This window comes from Trachemys scripta, chromosome 1, assembly GCF_013100865.1.
Source record: "Trachemys scripta elegans isolate TJP31775 chromosome 1, CAS_Tse_1.0, whole genome shotgun sequence".
In the NCBI taxonomy this organism is placed as follows: Eukaryota; Metazoa; Chordata; order Testudines; family Emydidae; genus Trachemys; species Trachemys scripta.
Genome location: NC_048298.1, coordinates 153,068,579 through 153,089,859, shown reverse-complemented (window position 1 = coordinate 153,089,859; position 21,281 = coordinate 153,068,579). Strand labels below are relative to the sequence as shown.

The window sequence follows — 21,281 nt, the reverse complement described above, 5'->3', positions numbered from 1 at the left end:
TTAAAGCCATCCCCTTGCTCCCATGCACTTGTGCAAGAAAGGATGCACAAGAATCTATTCAGAGAAACTCTGCTCCAAGGAACAGATGTTTGGGTCCATTTCAGGTGGATGATGGTAGTTATTAATTGCAGTCAATAGCTGCAACTGACAGCATGGCTTTATTAAATCCGGATATTATTCTCATCCAGCATATTGGGTTCTGATTTTTGCCCTGTCTTTTCATTGTTGTGCTCTGTTTCCATTCCCCATAGTGATACTTAGTGCCCATGATGTGCCTACAATGGGTGAAATTCAGCCAAGGTGGCAACAGCAAAACTCCAGCAGAGTTGTGGTTTTAGTGCAGCTTCATTTGCTGCTTACATCTGAACTGCGCTTAGCTCTGCAGGTCTCTCTAAGCCCAGCCATTGATTAGGAATGCATTCCAGCTCTACGGCTGGAGGAAAACCCATCTTTGGAGCAGGGTTTCCTGGTACTTCATAGACAACCCCATTTTCTCATTGTGCACTTTGTACAGTCAAAGTGTGAAACACTAACTAAAGCTCCCTGGTGCTTACGCTCTGTGTATGGTAACTCTGATTACTGCATTGTCTTGTGGGGAAGTAAATCCAAGTGTGCTCATGAGAAGAAAATTCAGAAAATAGAGTAGGATTGGCACAAATAATTCAGCTGTACAAATTTACAAAACAAAAGCTTCTTAATAAAAATAAATGAGAGCAACTACATTCTTATAAATAGGCACTTTTCTTGGCATATAATATAAACACATCTTTAGATCTATCAAGAGCACCATTTAAAGCAGGTTTAAATTGCACAACCTGTCCACTAGGGATGATCAAGGACTCTCAAATTTTTATATTTGTTTGTTTACATTTTCCCAGGCTGATTCCATGTCTCAAAGCCATTCATGGGGTTGACAAGATCTGGTAAAAACCTGGGCTCCTCACCCATAATATTTCCACTTCTGGATATTGGTTGGCCCTATTAATGTTTATGACATAAAGTCAAATATTTAGTCTTGTCATGGTGTTGGAACTATGAGATTTTGAGTTTGGGTGGCGCTCTCGCTGAAGATTTTGCTACAACTGTGATACATTTTACAGAGATAGACAAACATAAAAATAATTAAATATATTTTTACCAAAGACCCCCTTTAAACTGTTGTATCTTTTCTAAGTGTGAGACCTGGCTCCTCAAACAACCAGAATGCATGATATAACTGGCCAACTGTTTAGCTCTGATCTATAATTCCTTTTTTCTTTATAAAACCACAGTGGTGTGGAGGTTCACTACGCTGTCACGTTTGTTGGGGAAACCATCAGCAATGCCACCTGGGACCTTATTAACCTTCATTCCAACAAAGTGGAGGACAACTCCTTCATAGAACTTGAGGATAACCCAACTGTTGTTTACACAGTCGGTGACTTCAGAACTTATATTGCTGAAATCCTTCAAAAGAACTCTTTGCTTGAAAACATCTCTTTGACTTTGGACCCTGACTCTCTCCAGCTCATTAATGGTGTGTATTACTTAAGAAATGCTTTGGTCTGTTAAGCAGAATTTGTTTAAAAAAGATGAAGGATGTGGTGTGGGGGATTAGGAGCTATTCTCTCAAAAGGAGGAAGTTATATGTAGTGGTATGGTCCACAGGGCTCCTCCTTTTCTCCTGATTTTATCAAAATCAAAGCAGATCAATAGTGGTAGGATCCTATCCCTAACCCACCAGATTAGCCACTCTCAAATTAATTTAACATTGTGATGTATAATTTTTAAGGTGTGCATTGATGGTTTCAATCATACGTCAGTAACTAAAAGGAAATACAAATTCCACCCAAAATATATACTTTTGTATGATATTGTATGTCCTCTTACAGCAGGGTGATGCTGATGACATTCTGTAAGAGTGAAATTCAGCTCAGTGCAGAAGGCCTGCACAAGGCCCTATGTGCCACTTAAATGGAGCTCAAGTGATGCATAGGGGATGAATTTCAGCCTAGTAATGCTGAGTTGGGCTCTGGCAGCACAGACCAGTGCCTGGTAAGTGCTGTCTTCTCGATGTCCTCCCTGTTGCCAGTGGAAATTGTTATCTATCTAGGTCGTTATTCTTCCTCTATCCTTGCTTTAAGTGTGACTGATAAAGGGCATTCCAGACTCTCAATCATTCTGGTGAGCACTTAGAGAATCCTGCGAAAGGTTGCACTAGCACTGCAAGAAAGTTGTTTGTAGAAGCATCAGGGTACTCTGGATAAAACCCTCACTCATTTCTCCTCTCACCATCTCATATTTACTTCCAGGATCTTCTCAAAGTGCAAATTGGGGTGATAAATTGGACAGTGGACACCTTCAAATGCTGAATGTTTTCTTATCCTCTGCTTTTAATTATTTTCAGGCACCCCCAGCTGTGACAGCATTTGGAGGAAAAAAAGACAACAAAACACACTTGGCATCATATAAACTACAATAACCATTCCATATGAACTGTGATTTAACAACGTATCTTTTATTTCCACAGTGAAAGAAGTTCTCTCCCCTGCACCTGAAGACACATCCAGGATTACTGAAAATCCAATTGTTCTTGAGTCTCCAGAAGCTGATGTTGTAAGTACATTTCTGCACTGCATTCTCATTCTAATGACTCTGATTTGTCCTCCAGCCGCCTACTTACAAACACAACCGAATAGTTTAACTCTAAAAGGTGGATGTATAGTCAGAATCCAAAAACACAGCTCTCTGCCATGTTTGAAATACAGAATGAATGCTCAGAAATACACACAATATAGAGACATACAGTTTGATGAGAGAGCTCTGTTTTGGAAGTCTTCCTTTTGGGAAATATTTGGTCTTAGGAGAGTGGCACGCCTCCTGCAATAGAAGCTGATCTGTTCTTTTCAGAACAAGCCAGTACTGTGTACTTGTTATAGTGTACTGTCTAACCACTTCTTCATTTTAGGATTCCCTTCTGGTTTCTTGTAATGTTTTGATTATGGATAGCTTCATAGGGAAATGATGGTCCTCACAACTGAAGAGTATCATTTGAGCCTTTTCTTGGAACAGAAGAGGTAGACGTGAGGGGAAATTTTGCCCATGGAAGAGATTAGATTAAAATATAACTCCTGTTCCTCCTTTGCAGCTGTACTGCTATCACTGAGAAGTGCAGGGCTCAGTTTTTATAAAAACAAACCTATGTCTCAGTAACAGCAAAGGAAATCTAGAAAAATATTGGCCAGTAGTTTCATTGTTATATGTCCAAGCTTGCTCCAAAGTTGAAGGCGTTTAAGGCAACACCTGTCTATATATGTATTGAGATAAGTTGAAATTAAGCCACAAAATTCAGACACAGCTTCTGAACATCCCTGAATTTGGTGGTGATCCAATCTGTTTTTATCTGGCCCATTATGCAGATAGTTTTGAGAGCCTGGGCACACTTAATTTCAGGCCAAGTACCTTAAGTCCTCACTCAAGTAAAACTCCCATTGACTTCATATGAGTGTATGTTATGATGTACATTATATTAATATACAGTATATTAATATGTGTAGTATCACTTCAGTAGGAATCTTTGGCTGAATAAAAACTTCAGAAATAAACCTATGCAACCTAGAGATTTACATGGAATTGCCATAACAGATTGATTATGGTGAACAGCATGAATGTATTGGCTAATTTGTAGAGATGAGATGAGTGAATAGTTAAAAATGTTCCATACATGCATTAATAAAAGAAATAACTTTAGCTGTGCTTACATCCTTTCTATGTTCACTTTCTGAAGATATTCTAGCAAATGAATTTATTGACAGGAAAGTTTGCAGCAATTCACTTTAATTGGATTTTTGAGAATATTTTCTGGAAGGGAATTATGAACTTGTAAAAGCAAGTATTTGCACCCAGAAACCTGATTCCAATAGCTCTGTTTATCCAGTCAAGGAATAGAAACAATAGCATGTGACCTACATTTCCAATCAAGAGCTTCAATTTTAGATAATGAATACTTGCAGCAAGCTGCTATGTGCAATGAACAATACAGAAATTATTTAGGAAACAATTTCAATAAGAAAATCAAATTGCTTAACAGTTTACAAACAGAAAACAAGGCTGATTTTTTTAATTGCTCAGTTGCAATATCTGTTCTACACAGCTAAAGCTATATGGGAGAAATTAAGTGTCAGTGAGAAAATGAGTCCTGCTATATTTTGTATTAGCCCCACTGTAGAAATAGTTTAAAATAGAGTCCTTAAAATTTTATTTCATCATATTTTTGTGGGACTATCCTGACTTCACAAACTGATCAGTAGCAGATATCAATTAACTCTAGATCCACCTTTCTTTAAATTTTACAAATCCTCATCACTGTATCTCTCTCAAATCCTGCAGATAAGATTTAAACCAGAGAGGGTGGTTGTAATAGGCTGGATTATTGACTGTAATGTCTTTCTGGCAGCAAGAAATGGAAAATTGGGATTTTTTTGTTTTTGCAGTGATCTGTCATATTAGTAAGCCATTCAAATAATATTGGCAAAAACAGAACTTGCCACTCTAATATTAAACTTGTTAATATAACATTGTACCATAACAAGAATCTTTGAAATGCATTAGTTGTCATAGGAACACCTCTCCACATTAAATAAATGATGAAGTGTAATTCCTGGAACCTGCGTGCTAACATTTAAAAAATTTGCATTGAAAAGTTATTGATACCAGTTTTTATGTTTGTTCTTTTTAATACTTATTTGGCTAACCTTGGGAAAAAACAAAACAAACCCTGATAGTTTTACATACCTTGATGATTTTTACTCCTGAAGCACATCACTTGTATATATTAATTTTCAATTAATTGATAGCTTGCAATTGCTAAAATGAAAACAGCCCACAAAGATATCAGGAGTGGAATAATGGCTAGTCATAAAAATAGGAAAGGCAAATACTTGTTAAAGAGTTGAACAAATAATTCACAAGCAAACAGCTTATTCTGTGAAATTCACATTTTTTGTCCTGTTCACAAATTGTTCAAACACAGATAATTAAATTCTCAGATTTATTCATCATTTGCAAATTACTTCAGAATAATTCTTAGGTATAGACTGTAAAGAGTCCATTGTGAGTGTTCACAATTCACACACCTATAGATTCATTACATAAATTGTATGGTATTGTTTCTATTCCCTTATTGGATGAATTTATATAACTAACGTGTCCTGCAGTGTAATTTGCTAGTATGGACCCCTCTCCTTGGTGGAGTCCAAGGGCCTACACTAGTGAATTACACTGTAGGATAGGGGCCCACACATCACAGATTGCAAGTTTTACAACCAAAAATGCAATCTGACATTGACAATTTGAGCTTAAACGAGTCTTTGACGAGTATTCATGCTAGGGGAATGAGCACTGGTGTGCACATTGCCCACCTGGTTTATTTTTCTGTGCCAAGGACTGGAAGCCAGGCTCCTCAATTCTAGTCACAGATGACATGCTGACCCCCTCTTTGGTCTTGGTTAAGTTAATCTCTCTGTATTGGTTTCATTATGTGCAAAATGGAGACAATACCTACCCTATCTCACAGAGGTAGGATAGATTAATGTTTGAGGATGAAAAGTGCTAAGCATTATGATTGTTATGATGCCCACACAAGTATAGTGTAGGAAAGAAAAAGAAAAGCTTTGAAATCAAATTTGCTTTTCACCATGTTGTTTGTTTACTTTCTGCATTTCATTTAGCTTGGAGATGAAAAGCACTATGTAAGTTCTAAGCATTCTTCCTCTTCTTATAGATTCCACTGTTTTAACAGGCTTTAAAAAAAGTGTGTGGTGTTACCCAAATATGTCTATGAACTACAAGGAGACGGATGGGTTTCTATATTAGAGTCAGGAGCACTTGAGTCAGCTGATGGGTAGCTTATAACATTGTTCTTTAATTGGCAGCCCATGGGCCACATCCAACCCATGAGGACCTCCCATTTGGCCCGCCACTGAGCATCAGCTGATCCTTCATGCCTGCTGGGAAGTAGCAGCACAGCTTTCTTCCCCACCCCTCAGCAGCCTAGCCTATTCTTGTAGGAAGGGTGGGGGGGGGAGGAGGAGGAGGGGAGCCCTCCCAGCTCACAGGAGGGGCAGGGGAAGGAGGGAGCAGAAAGAACCTTGCAACTCAGGGCAGCTCCACTCCCTATTCCCTCCCTATAATACCCAATGTGAGAAGGAAGAGGGAGGTGAAGAACCCCTGGAGCCTTCCCACCAGGCCTTAGAAGGGGGAGGGAGACCCTACTGCAACCTCCACCCAACCTGGGCTGTGAGGGTTGGGTGAAGAATCCCAGTAAGAGCAGAGATGAAGCTGGGAAGGCCACAGATAAGGGGGGGTGGGGGGGGCTGAGAGCAGGGTATGGCTAGAGGTGAGAACTAATTTGCGGGCCGGGCAGATTGGGGGGTTAGAGTGCTGGGCAGATGGAAGCGCTAGAGGGCAGAACTGATGGGGGCTGGGCAGATGTACTTCCATTCATTTTCCCTCTATAATCATGCCATGGATTTAATTTATAAACTTTTAATTTATATTTAAACACACTGAAGCTAGATTTTGTTGATACATTTTGATTTACAGGGGTACACTTTTAATCAGGTACTTACGTAACGTAAAGCAATCATTAATTGACGTGCTTTCATCAGTTAACTTGATTGCATCCAGCGTAGTAGTTTTTCAGAAAAAGAAGAAAAACCCCACAGAGCAGCTGTCAAAATATCAGGCTATAAGAAAGGAAAATTAGATGTCCATTCATTTAATTTCTCATGAGTTTAATTTCCAGTTTTAATTTAATAGTTTTAATAGAATTAATACGAATAGCATGCTGTTTTAATAGCATTGTGGTGTATTTGTATAATTATTTCTTTGCAAGACACTGGCATGCTTAGCCTTTTATTTTGAGATAAATAAATACAATCCGGCACACCACTTTTGAATGGCTGCGATCCCTGGCAGGCTCCCTAGAGAGCAAACACCCGGAGAGCCCTGTGACCCTAGAGAGAGCCTTTTAGCCTGCCAAGATACGCAAGTTCCTTTATCTGACCTGTGAAAAATTTAATTGAATATTACTGGTTTGTAACTAAGGATAAGATTATGTCATGGAAGTAATTGATTCTGTGACTTCCAGAGACTTCTGTGACATTTTCCACTTTGGCCTTGGGACAGCGGGATTGGAACTCCCAGCTGCCACGGGGCCCCCACAGCTCCCATCTACAACTGGTGGTAGGGGGCTCCCACCCCTCCCGCAGCAGCGCTTGGGCTCTCATCCCCCGTCTGGCCCATTTTGTCACAATTAGTTTTAGTAATAGTCATGGAGAGGTCATGGGCTTCCGTGAATTTTTGTTTATTGCCCATGATCTGTCCCTGACTTTTACTAAAATAACTGTGACAAAATCGTAACCTTATTTATAACACATCAGTAAATTCTTTCAGTTGGTAAAAGGAAAACAGATGGGCATGAGTAGTGCACATTCTAATCCACAGTATCCCACTGCTATTGAATATCATTTTCAAAGAATGCTGCTGTTCTCCTCTAAAGAATCTGTATATGATCCTATCCTTTGGAATGAACATGAGCTGACTTAAAATGTAGGCCGCATGCATGATGAGGCATATGCAGCCCTGCCCCTATAACTTACTAACAGAGGCACCCATTGCTAATCCTTACAGTTTGGAACCTCTGGATACTGCATGTTATCCCCTAACCAGGGAAACAGAAGCCCATCAAGCAGAAGCTGCCACTAGTTAATTACTGTACTACTTAGCATATTGTGTGCAGTCCTTACACAGACACAAGTCGCACAATAATAGGTTATTATGGATTTATCTTTCAGGATAATGCCCTTTTAGCTGAGTGGCCCTCTGCAGATGCAACAACTGCAAGCAATATCTTGCCACTTGATTTCACCAAACCAGGTTTCATCTTTGATAGTGAACAGTCCAATGGCAATGAAATCTGGTTAAGATCAGAAAACCTGGACTCTGAGAACAACTTGAATTCAACACCAAAGGCAGTCCTCACTTCTTCTCCTGGTGGGATGAGTCTAGAGGAAGGGGGCCGGACTCTTCATTCTGGCACCCCATCAATGTTAGAAAATGGCTCTCCTGTGGACTCTCAGGAATGGCTGTCTATCCCTGCTTCTTTAGAAGATGGTAAGTTACTTCACTTCATTTACAAAAGTTGAAGTCTGGGTGACAATGTTACCTTGTGCTCAGGAGCCAGGGCCCTCCAAAACAACTTCCTAGAAACTCCTATGTATTCAGTCAGTTTCACCTTCAGAGTGTGCATGTGACTAAAAAGAACCAACTTCTAAATTTAAGTGTTTATAGCAACTAATAAGACCTGTTTGTCCCTAAAGAGATTAATGGGGTATGCATGATTCCCGTTATTCCATTTCACAGAAACACTGCCAAGTAGTTTTAGCTGAATACAGCAGTAGATAAATCGGCAATAGATACTTCTAACTTTGGCATGTAAGGAGATCAAGGTATTTAATGGGGAAAAAACAGAGTTACTGATCCTTGGGGAGATAAGAGAAATAGAGTCTGGCAAGCTAAAATTGCATAAGCTGCAACTAAATGAAAATTGTTGACTTTGTGTTTAAAGATGCTGGAGTGTCGGAAGGCTTTCTTCTGCCTTCCAGTCTACATCCTCATCTTGCACCAAAAGAAATGCCATCCACAGACACTTCTGTGGTTCCGCCGACTTCTATACCAACAATGGCCTCTACATCAGAAACAAAGCCTAATAATGAGGGAGTGACCTCTACAGAGAAGGCAAGAGAAGCCACGCCCATTGACATAGACTCTATATCCCATGACAGTCTGGAGGATGGAGAAGTATATTTAGAGGTGAACCCTCTGCAACCCGATCAGTATCCAGGAGGAGAAATTATATATGAGGATGGATCTGGATCAGCATTTGATGCTTCAGGTCAAGAGGCATGGCCGTGGGGCATAGCAACATTAGAGCCAGTTTTCTACCGTCTTCCTGAAAGCTGGCTGAAAGATGAAAATGATTCTCTGTTAATCAGAGCACAGGATACTCCTGAGGAACAGATCCTAGATTATATCATTGATTCTTTAGAGAAAGTAAATGGTAATCCTGAGGATGGAGGTATGACCAATGCAAGAGGAGAATTCACTGATGACTCTGAATCAAATGTACCTGGACTTTCAGAAACTGCAACTCAGCAGGTGCCTATGTTATGGACACAAGAAACCTTGAATGTGGAACTGTCCATGCAAACATCAGAGGCATCAGGCATGTCTGATTATTCTTCATCCTTTGCAAATGAACCCTCAGTGGACTATTCTTCTTTAGATATGGCAGACAAACAGACCTCCATCTCACCACATGAAAAAGATATCTCTATAGAAGGTCATCTCCTTACATCTACAGGGACATTCAATGTAAAACAAGCTGAAGATTCCAGTGAGGATCATCAAATCATTTATGAAGCAGTAGGAAACCAAAACAGGGAAGGGACAAAGCCAGAAGAACCATCCACAATGGTCCAGTCAGGCGTAGCTGTTACAATAGGACACCAAGACATGGATTCCTCATGGACTGGGCTCCTCAAGCCAGAAATAGTCCTGACAGCAACTCCTACGATGGAAAAAATAGTCACTGATGTTTTAATGGAGGAGCAGCAAACTCCAGATTTGCACTTGACAACTCAACAAGCTTCTGGATCACTTGCTGTGAAACCAATAAATATTTGGCCTACTCACAACACTGAAAGGGCATCTGAGAAACCTGCAGATGAAGACATGCAATTTGAAGCACCGACTAGGGTTGAAGTTTCAACCATAGCTCCTTATTTACTGGAGCTGGCCACTGGTTCAGAGGATTTCACTGGACGGTCTAGTACAGACCATGATACTAGTACCCCTAGTAGCTTAAATACGGCAGTGGGTTCTTTTACAACAGTGACTATAACAAAGAATCCTATTGGTTCTCTGTCCAGTTTCCCTACTACACAATATACAGTATCTCAGCCTACTGTTAGCTCAACAAAATTGGGGGAGGACATGACTACGAGATTACAGGATACTTCAGTGGATCTGGATCATGTGGGCACAATGTTGTATCCTCACGAGATGAACCTGGAAGAAAGAAGTATGACTGATAGTCGCATGGAGGTATCTACTAATGTCCACTCCACAGAGATGGCCAGTGTAGCATGGCCCACGCATGCAAATCGCAACACTACCACATCCTCACGAGCTTTAGTGGTGTTCTTTAGCCTCCGTGTTACCAACATGATGTTTTCAGAGGACCTTTTCAATAAAAATTCCCCAGAATATAAGGCACTGGAGCAACGATTCTTAGAACTGGTAAGATTCGCTTTATAATTAATATCTGTACTAGCAGCTACTATAAGCCCCAAGTTAAAATCTTTTCTTATAGTGCATGTGATTAAAGGGGGGAAGAGACACACACACACAGAGAAAGTGTTTGCAACAAAATTATAGCAGCCTAGTACATCCCACAGGTTGAGAGTAGCTCATATTTATGATAGTGGATGTTATTTTTATCCTGTAGTGGGAGAATTTGGTTGGAAAATGTAACGCTTTTATTTGAATATTAGTGTCTCAAATTTTGACATTTCACTTGTGTGTGGGACAGATTTACCAAGGCAAAAATAAGTCTCTTAAATACTTAGTAGTACGGGGACACTGGCTCCACTGGCCCCTGGTGTTCACACATTTCCAAACAGTGTCTTCATTTGATCTATCAATGGGTAAAATAATTGGGAGTGCAGAGTGATATGTTACTGGATGCTCTCACCTGTTTTAAGATGTTTTTTTATTTAGAGCAACTATTTTATTAAATCTGTAGCTCAGTGAATTAAACTGCCTATGGATCTACCGATCTCTTAAATAGCCAATGGGTAGCAGAATGCCACAGGAGTAATTATCAGATTTTAAACTGAAAATCAAATAGCTTGTCTGGAGTATGAAGGGTGATACCCAAGAGATAAGTCCTGTTATGCAGTATGAGCTTGCTTGGATCAAGATGGAGCACTGCATCCAGTGGGATGCACTTCTATTATAGAACAGGAAGCATGCAGTGATTTGCTCTATATTATGAAAATTATGTGACTCTCTCAGGCTCCTGATAAGCTGCCAGTAGGGCCTCAGATGGGTAAAGTTTTGATACCTTTTTTTGAATGTGATTGGGACGAAATATCTAGTCTCTGTGTGTGATGTAATAGCATTACAATTGGCCTAGACAATAGATTCAGAAATAAATCTTCTATCATTGTATTTATATATCAGTACAGATATTGTGTTTCCTACATTGCAGCTGGTTCCCTACCTCCAGTCCAATCTAACAGGTTTCCAGAATCTCGAAATCCTGAACTTCAGGAATGGCAGTATTGTGGTGAACAGCCGCATGAAGTTTGAAAAACCTGTGCCTCGTAATGTCACGAATGCAGTCTATATAATTCTGGAAGACTTCTGCAACACTGCCTACCAGACCATGAACCTGGCCATTGACAAGTACTCCCTGGACGTGGAATCAGGTAATGACAGTGTGGGAGTGCTGCCAGCGCAGTGAGTAGCGTCTGCTAAGTCAAATATACTTGGGGTTCAAAAACTGAGCACACTTTCTCAGTATCTTAGAGAAGAGCATCATCATTCTTCTCAGTCTTGGTGTCAGCGGAGTTTTTAAAACTCTGAAAACCAGTCTGTTTAGTGGGGCAGATTAAGGCAAAGTGGGACCAACATCCACCAAAACTTTATGGCCTCCTCGAGAAGTTTGGGGCCATGTTTGGTGGTGACTTGCATCCTATGCGACTCCACCAACTTCACTGTGGTTGCAGGCAGAGGGAAGGTTAGAACATAGAATTTGGCCCCTGTTTTTCCCAGCCTCCCTTCCACTCCAGCACGCTCATGTTCCTGGCTCCCTCATTTGGCTGGACTCTTCCATGCAGTTCTTCCTAGGCAGGAAGATCCTTCCTCACAGAAATAACTCATTCAAGGGTGTAAATAGACTGGGAAATTGCTTCCCATTTGAACACAACGTTGAGTCGTGGCATTAACACACTGTGTAAATAGGGTTAATGTCCTAGCAGCCGCTTCTGGTTCATTATAACAAACATGTTAATGATCATGACTCCTCAGGTCACTTTTTAATATTACATAACTTATCACTGTAGATTGACTCCAAGTTGGACTTCTATCTTCTGGCCATTCTTGCGTCTTTAATCTAATTCCCAAAAGAGGGTGAATTTTTACTCTGGAATTCTGGGTCTGATCTCAGTAACAGTGAAAAAGACCTTTCCTTAATCAATTCCTCTGGTTAAGGGGGGGGGGGGGGAAATCTGTTTTCTGTATTTCTCTTCCTCTGTTTCCAGAGATATTTGTGCAAAAACATGATCTCCAGGAGATACCTCATCGTAATACAATGCTTGCAATTAAGGAGTCAGCATTTGCCAATAGTTAGCATAGATTAGCAACGGAGAAATATTTTCCCCTATACTAAAAACAGGAAATAACTGTGATATGGTTATTACTGCATTGAAGTAGCTTGTCTCCCAACAGAGAGGGGGAGAGATGATCTAATTTGGCTAGAAAAATCTTCAATATTGATTTTTAAACTGTCCTTAATAATTAATGTCATTTTATGGTTCAGCTTTCAGTGGGATGTGGTGATAGATAAGGGATCAATGAAAGTGCAGCCTCTTCCTCTGTGTGCACACATTGTCTAGCACACTGTGCGTACTGCAAGGATACATACAAACCTCACTATGCTCTCCCCACAGCTGTAATACAGCTCTTCTATAATGGATAGTGCTGGAGTTCAGCTGTATTTTAAGCGGAGAGTAACTTTGAGAAATGGCAAAAGTTCCAATGATGGAAAGCATGAAAGAGGCAGCATAGTCCAGTGGCGAGAGAAATAAAATGGGGGGCAGGAGACCTAAGTTCTGTGCTCAGCTCTTCCACTGACTCACTGTCTAGCCTTGGGCAAGTCACTTATCCCTATATTATAGATGGGAAAGTGGGGTACAACGAGGTTAACACCACGTATGCTCTTTGGCAAAGCTCTTTCAGATCTATGCATTAGAAATGCTATATTTGTATTAAGAATGACCAGGAGTCTTGAATGATCTCCTTGGTTGGTTTTTAGTGTGGTAGGTAACAATGCTCATTGACGTAGAGCAGACCAGGGAGCTAAAAACTATCCAATCTGTTATCTACATTCTCTGTCTCTCTCTGTTTTCAGGAGATCAAGCGGATCCTTGCAAGTTCCAGGCTTGCAATGAGTTCTCCGAATGCTTGGTAAACCGCTGGAGTGGTGAGGCAGAGTGTGTGTGTTATCCTGGCTATCTAAGCATTGAAGGATTGCCCTGTAATAGCATCTGTGACCTGCAACCAGACTTTTGCCAAAATGATGGGAAGTGCGACATAATCCCAGGACAAGGGGCCATATGTAGGTATGTTATCCTTTGTCTTAGTGGCTTTCAGAAACAGGAAGTACAAACCTTGTTTCCCTATTCTATATCCCTGTCCCCCTAAAAAACTGAAACAAAAAAAGGCATAATGTTGAGTGTAATGACAGAGGTCCCTAATGATTAACACTCAATCCATTGTTTGATGTAGTCATGTGGTAAAATGCTACAAATCATCATAAAAGGTCACTTTGTTGGTTCTTTTACAAAATTCAGATTTGTAAGGCAAATCCAATATACCTGAGTTAAAAATGGTACTCCCAATTGAGGAGGAACCAATATGAACAAATATCAAAATGGGGGGGAAAATCCTGTACAAATGATCAAAGACCAGAACAAACAGAGCCGTTTGTTTTCAATTTTTGAAAGACACTGACCTACTCTGACAGGCAGTCTATGCTGGCATGATAATTACCTGGATAATGGTGTAGGCTGAGTGACTAGCAAAATGAACAATAGGATAATGAAGGCTAGATATTTAGTACATTTTTGGTACCAGAGGCTTGAGGCCTGATTCTGGTGTAAGTCTAAGTCTAAGTACTTTAGTGGACTTACTCTGATTTATACAACTGTATGAGGAGAACTAGGCTCATCATGATTTTTGCTCCTCAACCAAATTCCAGTGTTCTTGCTAATATTAAAAATATGTAATTTTCTTATGGGAAACCATGATAATATTAAAAAAAAACAATCACAGATTTCAAAGCAGGGGGTTGGATAGGGAGAGCTGATGCAAGAAAAAGGAAATTAACATACTAATAATTATTTGACTAGAAAAAAAAATCACCTGCAATAAGTATTAAGGTCTCAGGAATTAGGATCCATACTTAACTCACATAAGCATTACAACAACCAACATCAGAGCAATTAAATATACATTTTAAAACTACAAAAAGGGATGTTTTAAAGCTATCTTTTAACCATAGATGTGTATTATAGATTTAGTGAGATCATCTGTAATATACACACATACCACACTTTTATCAAATAATAATTAACATTTAAAATTCCCTACAAAAGATATCCCCCTATATTTGCTAAATGGCACTCCCGTAAAATTCTTAAACAACCTTAATTGGCATGTTAGCAACAGAAAGTTTAATGCTTAGTAATTATTCAAGGCAGCTATAGTAGTAAAGTATCTGATTTTTTTTTCTATTGATCTCTTGGTATTAGTATTTAACTTTCTTGTTTCCTTGTGTTTTTGCTGGTGTGGGGGATTACAGATGTCGTGTAGGTGAGAACTGGTGGTACAGAGGAGAGCACTGTGAAGAGTATGTCTCGGAGCCATTGGTTGTGGGTATCGCAATTGCTTCAGTGGCTGGCTTCCTTCTTGTGGCATCTGCTGTCATTTTCTTCCTGGCCAGGACCCTTCGAGACCAGTACTCAAAAAGTGACACTGAGGACTCATTAGGGTATGTAGAGCATCTAAAGTTCTTGAGCCCTATTGGCCAGCAGCTACAGCTCTAATGCGAACCCCAAATTACAAACCTGAGTAACAAAAGGTGGATGTGCTCAAGGGTTGCAGGTATAATCTCCACTCCTTCCAGTTGATTTTCTAACCTGCCAACATTGCTACAAGTGAGGATTTAACTTCAGCCAGCTAGCTTTCCTCCAAGCTCAGTTTGCATGCAAACACTGGGTAAGTATGTCCAAAGCACCAGTGAGGTCAGATGAGGCAGAGGATATGGAGCTGGACATCATCAGTATATTGCAGAAACCAAAGCATGTATCGCCTCACTTACCCTTCTAACTGCATCATCTGCACAAGAGGGATGGGTTTGCCCTGTACTTGTATGAGCAAACCCGAAGATCCTCTGAGCAACTGTCCAAATACCACTCTGTGGGATTTCTTGTAGAGAAGGAAATGTAACCACTCACGGCCATCACGCTATCTGCTCCTGCTAGGGACTGCCGCTGTGTTAACTGCACCAAAGACAGCATGAAAAGCTGATCTTCATCCATTGCTAGAATGAGATAAACCATCGCCACCTCCTGCATAGGTTTTTTACTTTCAGGCCTGAAACTAGGTTGACTGAGGTCAAAGAAATCCCAGGACTTCCAAGTTACCTCATCACAGCCTCTGAAGCTCCCTTCACACATGGAAATTGGATGCAGGTCATTAGCTGACAAGGTTGTCAAAACACTGTTTTTTGAGCAGAGGCCTTACAATAGCTTTGTTAAGGATAGCTAGCAGCCTACCCCCAAAAGGAGGCAGTGGCAGTCTACACAGACAGCAAGCCCACTTCTCCCAGGGCCTCACTAATCCAGAGGGACGAGTTGAACTCCACAGCTCTTGCCTAAAATACCCTGAAGATCTTTTGATCTATGTTTTGACGAGCACTCTGAAAGACTGCAACGCTTGACCTCTGTATTTTGTTTTTCTCTCTCACAGGCAGGGCGATAGCCTCTCCTCCATTGAGAATGCAGTGAAGTACAACCCTATGTATGAGAGTGATACCACTGGGTACAGCCACTACTATCGGAGATACCCACAGCTCACCTCATACAGCTCTACCAGTGCAGAGACATCCACAGACTACAGCAGTGAAGAGATAAGGCACATTTATGAGCATAGTGAGCTCACGAAGGAGGTGGGTGACTTTGTAGCTTTGCTCCCCGCAGTGCCAGGTGGTGGGACTATGACTGAGCCTTGTGAGGTATCTTAAAACTGCTGGTAACTATACAACTCCTCCCAGCACTTGTGCTCAGAATACAAATACTAGACTTGTGGCTGCACCCTGTGCAGATGTTTGAGAGGGAGATGGCTTCTTGCCTCCTTTGTGTACATAGAGGTAGAGCTAGATTCTGGCTTGTAAGGAGTTTCACGTGGTTGAGCAGCTGCACTTTTAAATACTTTGATATTTTTATGGAGCTTCAGTTAAAGCTATTCCTGTCCTAGCAGAGAAAAGAACAGGAGTACTTGGGGCACCTTAGAGACTAACAAATTTATTAGAGCATAAGCTTTCGTGGGCTACAACCCACTTCTTCGGATGCATATAGAGTGAAACATATATTGAGGAGAGATATATATACACACATACAGAGAGCATGAACAGGTGGGAGTTGTCTTATCAACTCTGAGAGGCCAATTAAGTAAGAGAAAAAAAACTTTTGACGTGATAATCATTTAGTCCTAGCAGAGGCACACAACTGGACAGTTTTGGTTTTTTTAAGTTCGTGTCCTCCCAAAAAGACACTTGTCTTGGCTGCCAGCTCCATCCCTGGAGGAAGCAGTGCCTTCTTTCAGAGCGGTCAAATAGCTAGAATCTCTTCCAAGGATGCGCACATGCTTTTAAATGTTTAATTCTTAATAGAATCTTCTGCAAAGTTTGGGAGTGTTGGCCCATTTCCACATTTATATGTAGACAGACGAAGTGTAACCAGCAGCTATGATGCTTGTCTGGGAGCCTGCAGATGAGGGTTCTAGTCTCAGTTGTGCCAGCAATCTGGCACTGAAGCCTTGAGCAAGTCACATTGTCGCTACTGTACAGATAGGGAAATGGGGTCTATGATGGAAATGCAACTAATGCCCTTCTGTACAATATTCATCTGCAGATCTCAAAGGTGCTCTGTAACAGTCATAGTTGTAATTAAAGGTAGGAGAGAGAGCAGGTCCCAGGAAGGATGTTATCGTGGAGTCTGATTTCATTGTTGAGGCCTTGAGTTGAAATACTGATTTTCTGTGTTTAATTTAGTAAAATTATTTTTACTTTCCCCCAGTTTTTAAATCTATACAGAACTTCAGAAGTTTAAAATTATAAAGCTACAGCCATTTTTAGCATCATCTTGGATTACCAGTAGTGTTGACCAATTTAAGCATATATATACACCCTAGAAAGAGCTGTTTTTGTCATGTTTAAAAGAACATATCTAATGGAATATACTGTCAGTGACCCACTGCCGTGAAGGGTTTTTTTAAGCTGTATTTTCAGTAGTATATCAGTGGTTTGTATGGCTGTTATAAATATTGTACTGTATAAACGACAGTTGTTATTCCTATAGTCTCTATGAATGTAGAGCATTATATTCTCTCACTCTCACTGCTGTGAATTATGAATAATTACATTGAAGTCTATATAGTTACTGGTAAAGATGAGAATCAGACCCACATTATTGGACATTCTGTTTCCGTACATGCACAAGGGTAGCATCTTTTGAGGGTAAAAGATTTTCTCCATTCATAATCTCTTGACTTTTACTAAATTGTATTAATAGCTTCCATCGATATTAGCAGACATACACTATTTTCTTATTAAAATTGGAGCAACTCTTCAAAATTAATGACTAGAATTCCTTTTTAAAGTGTTCTGCAAATTATTTAAACTGAAGGCTATACATGCTCAATAATTTATAAAATGTGCCCAATTCCAGTGTTTGTTCCTTTACTAGGAAAGTATACTAGTCAGCTAAAAGAACAGGAGTACTTGTGGCACCTTAGAGACTAACAAATTTATTTGAGCATAAGCTTTCATGGGCTACAGCCCACTTCTTCTTCTAGTCAGCTGTAATGCAGAGTAAACATGGTCCAACTTTTCAGTATTATTTTTTAGTATTTAGAGCTGTGCACTTTATTTTGGTTCTTGTAATATTATTGTGTGTCTTGTATTACAGGAAATCCAGGACAGAATACGGATTATAGAGCTTTATGCCAAAGATCGGCAGTTTGCAGAGTTTGTTAGACAACATCAAATGTAAGTGAAATGTGTTCTCTGAATTACATTCTGGCAGTTTTCCATGTGCTCTTCTCTATTATATTCCCTGTGACAGTCTCCTTTCTAAAGCAAGGTAGGCTATTCTGTGGGGGAGAGAGATGGGAATTACAGTTTGGTTGCTGATGTACCTGGGGATGTTGGGCACTTCACATTTCTGTCCCAGTTTCCTCATCTGAAAAGTTGGGATGATGATGATAATCCATACACCATTCAAATGGCATAGCTAGTTAGATTTGATTCAGTCTCCCTTTCAGGCTAGATTCCCCTTGAGTTCAGTGAGAATCTTACCTGAATAAGGATGGCATGATCGAGACTTAGTCTGTACACAGTATGAAAATACTAATATTTAGCCCTAATTCCTCTTAGATTTAGTCATTAATCATTGGCACTGAACTCTTGCAGTGTTTTGCTAGCAGCTAATTGTGTTACTCTAATTATTCATCATCTTATAAGGTGAAAACAGACAACATTAAAAGGGATACTAATACTGTAATCCAAAAGCCATATTAGGCATAACCAGCTCTATGTTCATAATGTTTCACCCAAGTACCTTTCAGTAACCAGCAATCTATTATTTTACTGTAAATAGAGCTTGCTTTATTACTTGGCCCTTGAACTAACAATATACTCAAAACAGATAAACATTGGCCTATTCCCCCCTGCAAGTAGCAGTGGGTACTAGAGAAGGGTATGTGAGACCTTATATCTAAGGTGAGTAATACAATGTACTAATGGGGGAATAGTCCTTGGCAAACACAAACAGCTTCAAAAGGTTGTTGTTATTCCTAAGAAGAAATGATTAAATCAATAATATACTTGCTGTCCCAGGGTAAAATACTAGTTATTGAGCCACACTACAGATCATATTGTGCATAATGCCCATTGAACTGGTTCGTTGCAAATGTACATTTGATCTGCATATATGGATCAGAGGAAGAATTTCCCTCTAGTTCAGCAATTTCCTGAGATATGTCAAAGGATGAGACTCCCAGAAAAACAACTGTTAGAGGCAGAGATTCTTCACGGAAAGGGAATGGTGTAGCCAGGCCTTTTGTCTGTATCTGCAGAGAAGCCTAAATTTTCAGGACTGGCTAGTGATTTTGGGAGCGCAGCACCCAAGATTTAAGTCCCTCTGAGATATCAAGTTGGGCATCCAAAAACATTAGTCATTTCTGAAAAAAAGCAGATCAGGTACCAGAAGCAAATGGGTACCAGAGAGGCATGTGACATGAAATAATAATCTGTTTCATAAAACAAACAGAGCCTTTTCAGTATCTTTGTTTAATATTCAGTGGTTTCTCTTCAAAATTGGAGTTTGAAAACTGTCAGACAAGCAGATCTTAGCAGTTTGTCCTCCTTTAGTTCATTGTGGTGCTGAATCTGAAGAAGTCACTAGTAGAGAATATTATCTGGAATCGTGGCTGCCATAAAATTACAAACCTTAACATTTGAACTTAGTCTCCACAGCTTTGGGGACTCAAGGCCTGCTACTGGAAATTCTATTAGATTACTTTCAGCCCATTCTAGTATAGAGCAACCTACTGATTCCTATCTCTAACTCATGCTAAATGTATTTTAATAATCAGATTTTAGGGTTTCTATAAATGTGTTCTAAATAGTACTTTCTGGTTCACAACAAAAACTAGTAGATAAGACACACAAAATCTGCTAAAACTACGGGAATTCCAGGAAGGCAAGGTACTACACTGATAATCTACTACTACCCTAAAACTTGCAATTCAACTTATTACAGCAGGAGTTTTTAATCTTCATAAAGGTACAATAGATTTCTAATTAGTGTAGTTAAACACATGAGAGGGCTTACAATGATTGAGAACTGATGCAATCAGTTAATAGATTATGAATTTCTACCTGTTATATTAGTGCTATTTTAGCTATCTGAATGTTTGTTTAAAACAACAGCTGTAATTTAAGAATATTGGAGTAAAATATTTCAGGGGAATAGATTAAAAGTAAAGATCTGTCCACTACAGAAGCAAAATGTTGTGGGACCAACAAGTCAGGCATTTCAAATGCTGAAATTCCTTTAATTTGGAATAACTATGGCCCGTATTTCAAATCAACATCTTTTAAGTTTTCCACAGCTGGAAAGTAAGAAGAGCTTTGAAACAAAGCCTAGAGAAAAATGTAATCACTACTTGTCTGTTTTTTTCATTTCAGGAAGCTGCTTTAAAAAAAAAAAAACTGAAACCAGAAGAAGTCTTGTGGAAGATGACCTTGTTGCCCTAGTAACAGGGCACAGACGTAACTGCAAAGTTACGTATAGTCTTTGTTGTATGGATCTTAAACACGGCTGGTTGGATGCAGATGTTTTCTAAGTGAATTGATTAACTGTAGGAATGTTTCTCTGGCTTTTCTGAGTACAGTTATGAAGGTGACTAGAGGTCATGAAAATTCGCTTTTACTTATTTTAATCAGGGAAAAAGCATTTCCTGAACTGGACATTGAGATTAGAAAATACATGCACAAACTTTCAAAGATTTTTTGCTTGGTATGCAAAGAAAAAGTTGAAATGAAATACAAGTTTTTAATGTTACTCTGGTGTCCGTCCCCCCCCCCCCCCCCCCCCCCGTGGATGTTTAGAGGTTTCAAAAGTAAAATATTAGTGTGGAGGGAAATATTTGGGTTGCAGGTGAAAGGTTTGTAGGATGATACTGGTTCTGCTCAAGTGATCCTAGCATTATTTTGATATGGCCTAATACTAATCCCAGACAAAATGTATTGTTGTCTAGCTAGAGAAATTTGTTTTGTGTGGCTGGCTGATTTACCCTTGTTTGTTGCTCACTGATTAAAATAAATAAATAGTCACATACTTCATAATGTTCAGCTTGCAGCTCTCATGACAAATCTCATGTCTCTGAATTCTTTGTCTTAAAAGCAATTAATGTTGCTGGCTTTCAACTGCCACATGTTAGCTTGGGGAGATGGTGCAGTACTTACACCAAAAGAAATACAGGTCTATCTCATCTTACACGGGGGTTCCGTTCCGCGGTTAGTGCGTAAAGCGAAAACTGCGTATAGCCAAAATTCCATTGAGTTCAATGGCGGGCAGAATTGCCCGCACGACAGGTACAGTATTAAA

General features: G+C 39.8%; 1 protein-coding gene across 1 annotated transcript in view; it reads left to right on the top strand.

Moving 5' to 3' along the window:
• Positions 1 to 20,752, top strand: part of IMPG2 (interphotoreceptor matrix proteoglycan 2) — an 87,721-nt gene extending 66,969 nt beyond the window's left edge. Inside the window, exons 11-20 of the mRNA XM_034767931.1 lie at positions 1,272 to 1,516; positions 2,510 to 2,595; positions 7,836 to 8,154; positions 8,609 to 10,341; positions 11,315 to 11,534; positions 13,238 to 13,448; positions 14,690 to 14,878; positions 15,859 to 16,057; positions 18,078 to 18,157; positions 20,360 to 20,752. Coding sequence (XP_034623822.1) covers positions 1,272 to 1,516; positions 2,510 to 2,595; positions 7,836 to 8,154; positions 8,609 to 10,341; positions 11,315 to 11,534; positions 13,238 to 13,448; positions 14,690 to 14,878; positions 15,859 to 16,057; positions 18,078 to 18,157; positions 20,360 to 20,372 — 3,295 coding nt within the window. The 3' untranslated portion in view covers positions 20,373 to 20,752. The remainder of the gene's footprint in view (positions 1 to 1,271; positions 1,517 to 2,509; positions 2,596 to 7,835; positions 8,155 to 8,608; positions 10,342 to 11,314; positions 11,535 to 13,237; positions 13,449 to 14,689; positions 14,879 to 15,858; positions 16,058 to 18,077; positions 18,158 to 20,359) is intronic.
• Positions 20,753 to 21,281: the final 529 nt, after the last annotated feature.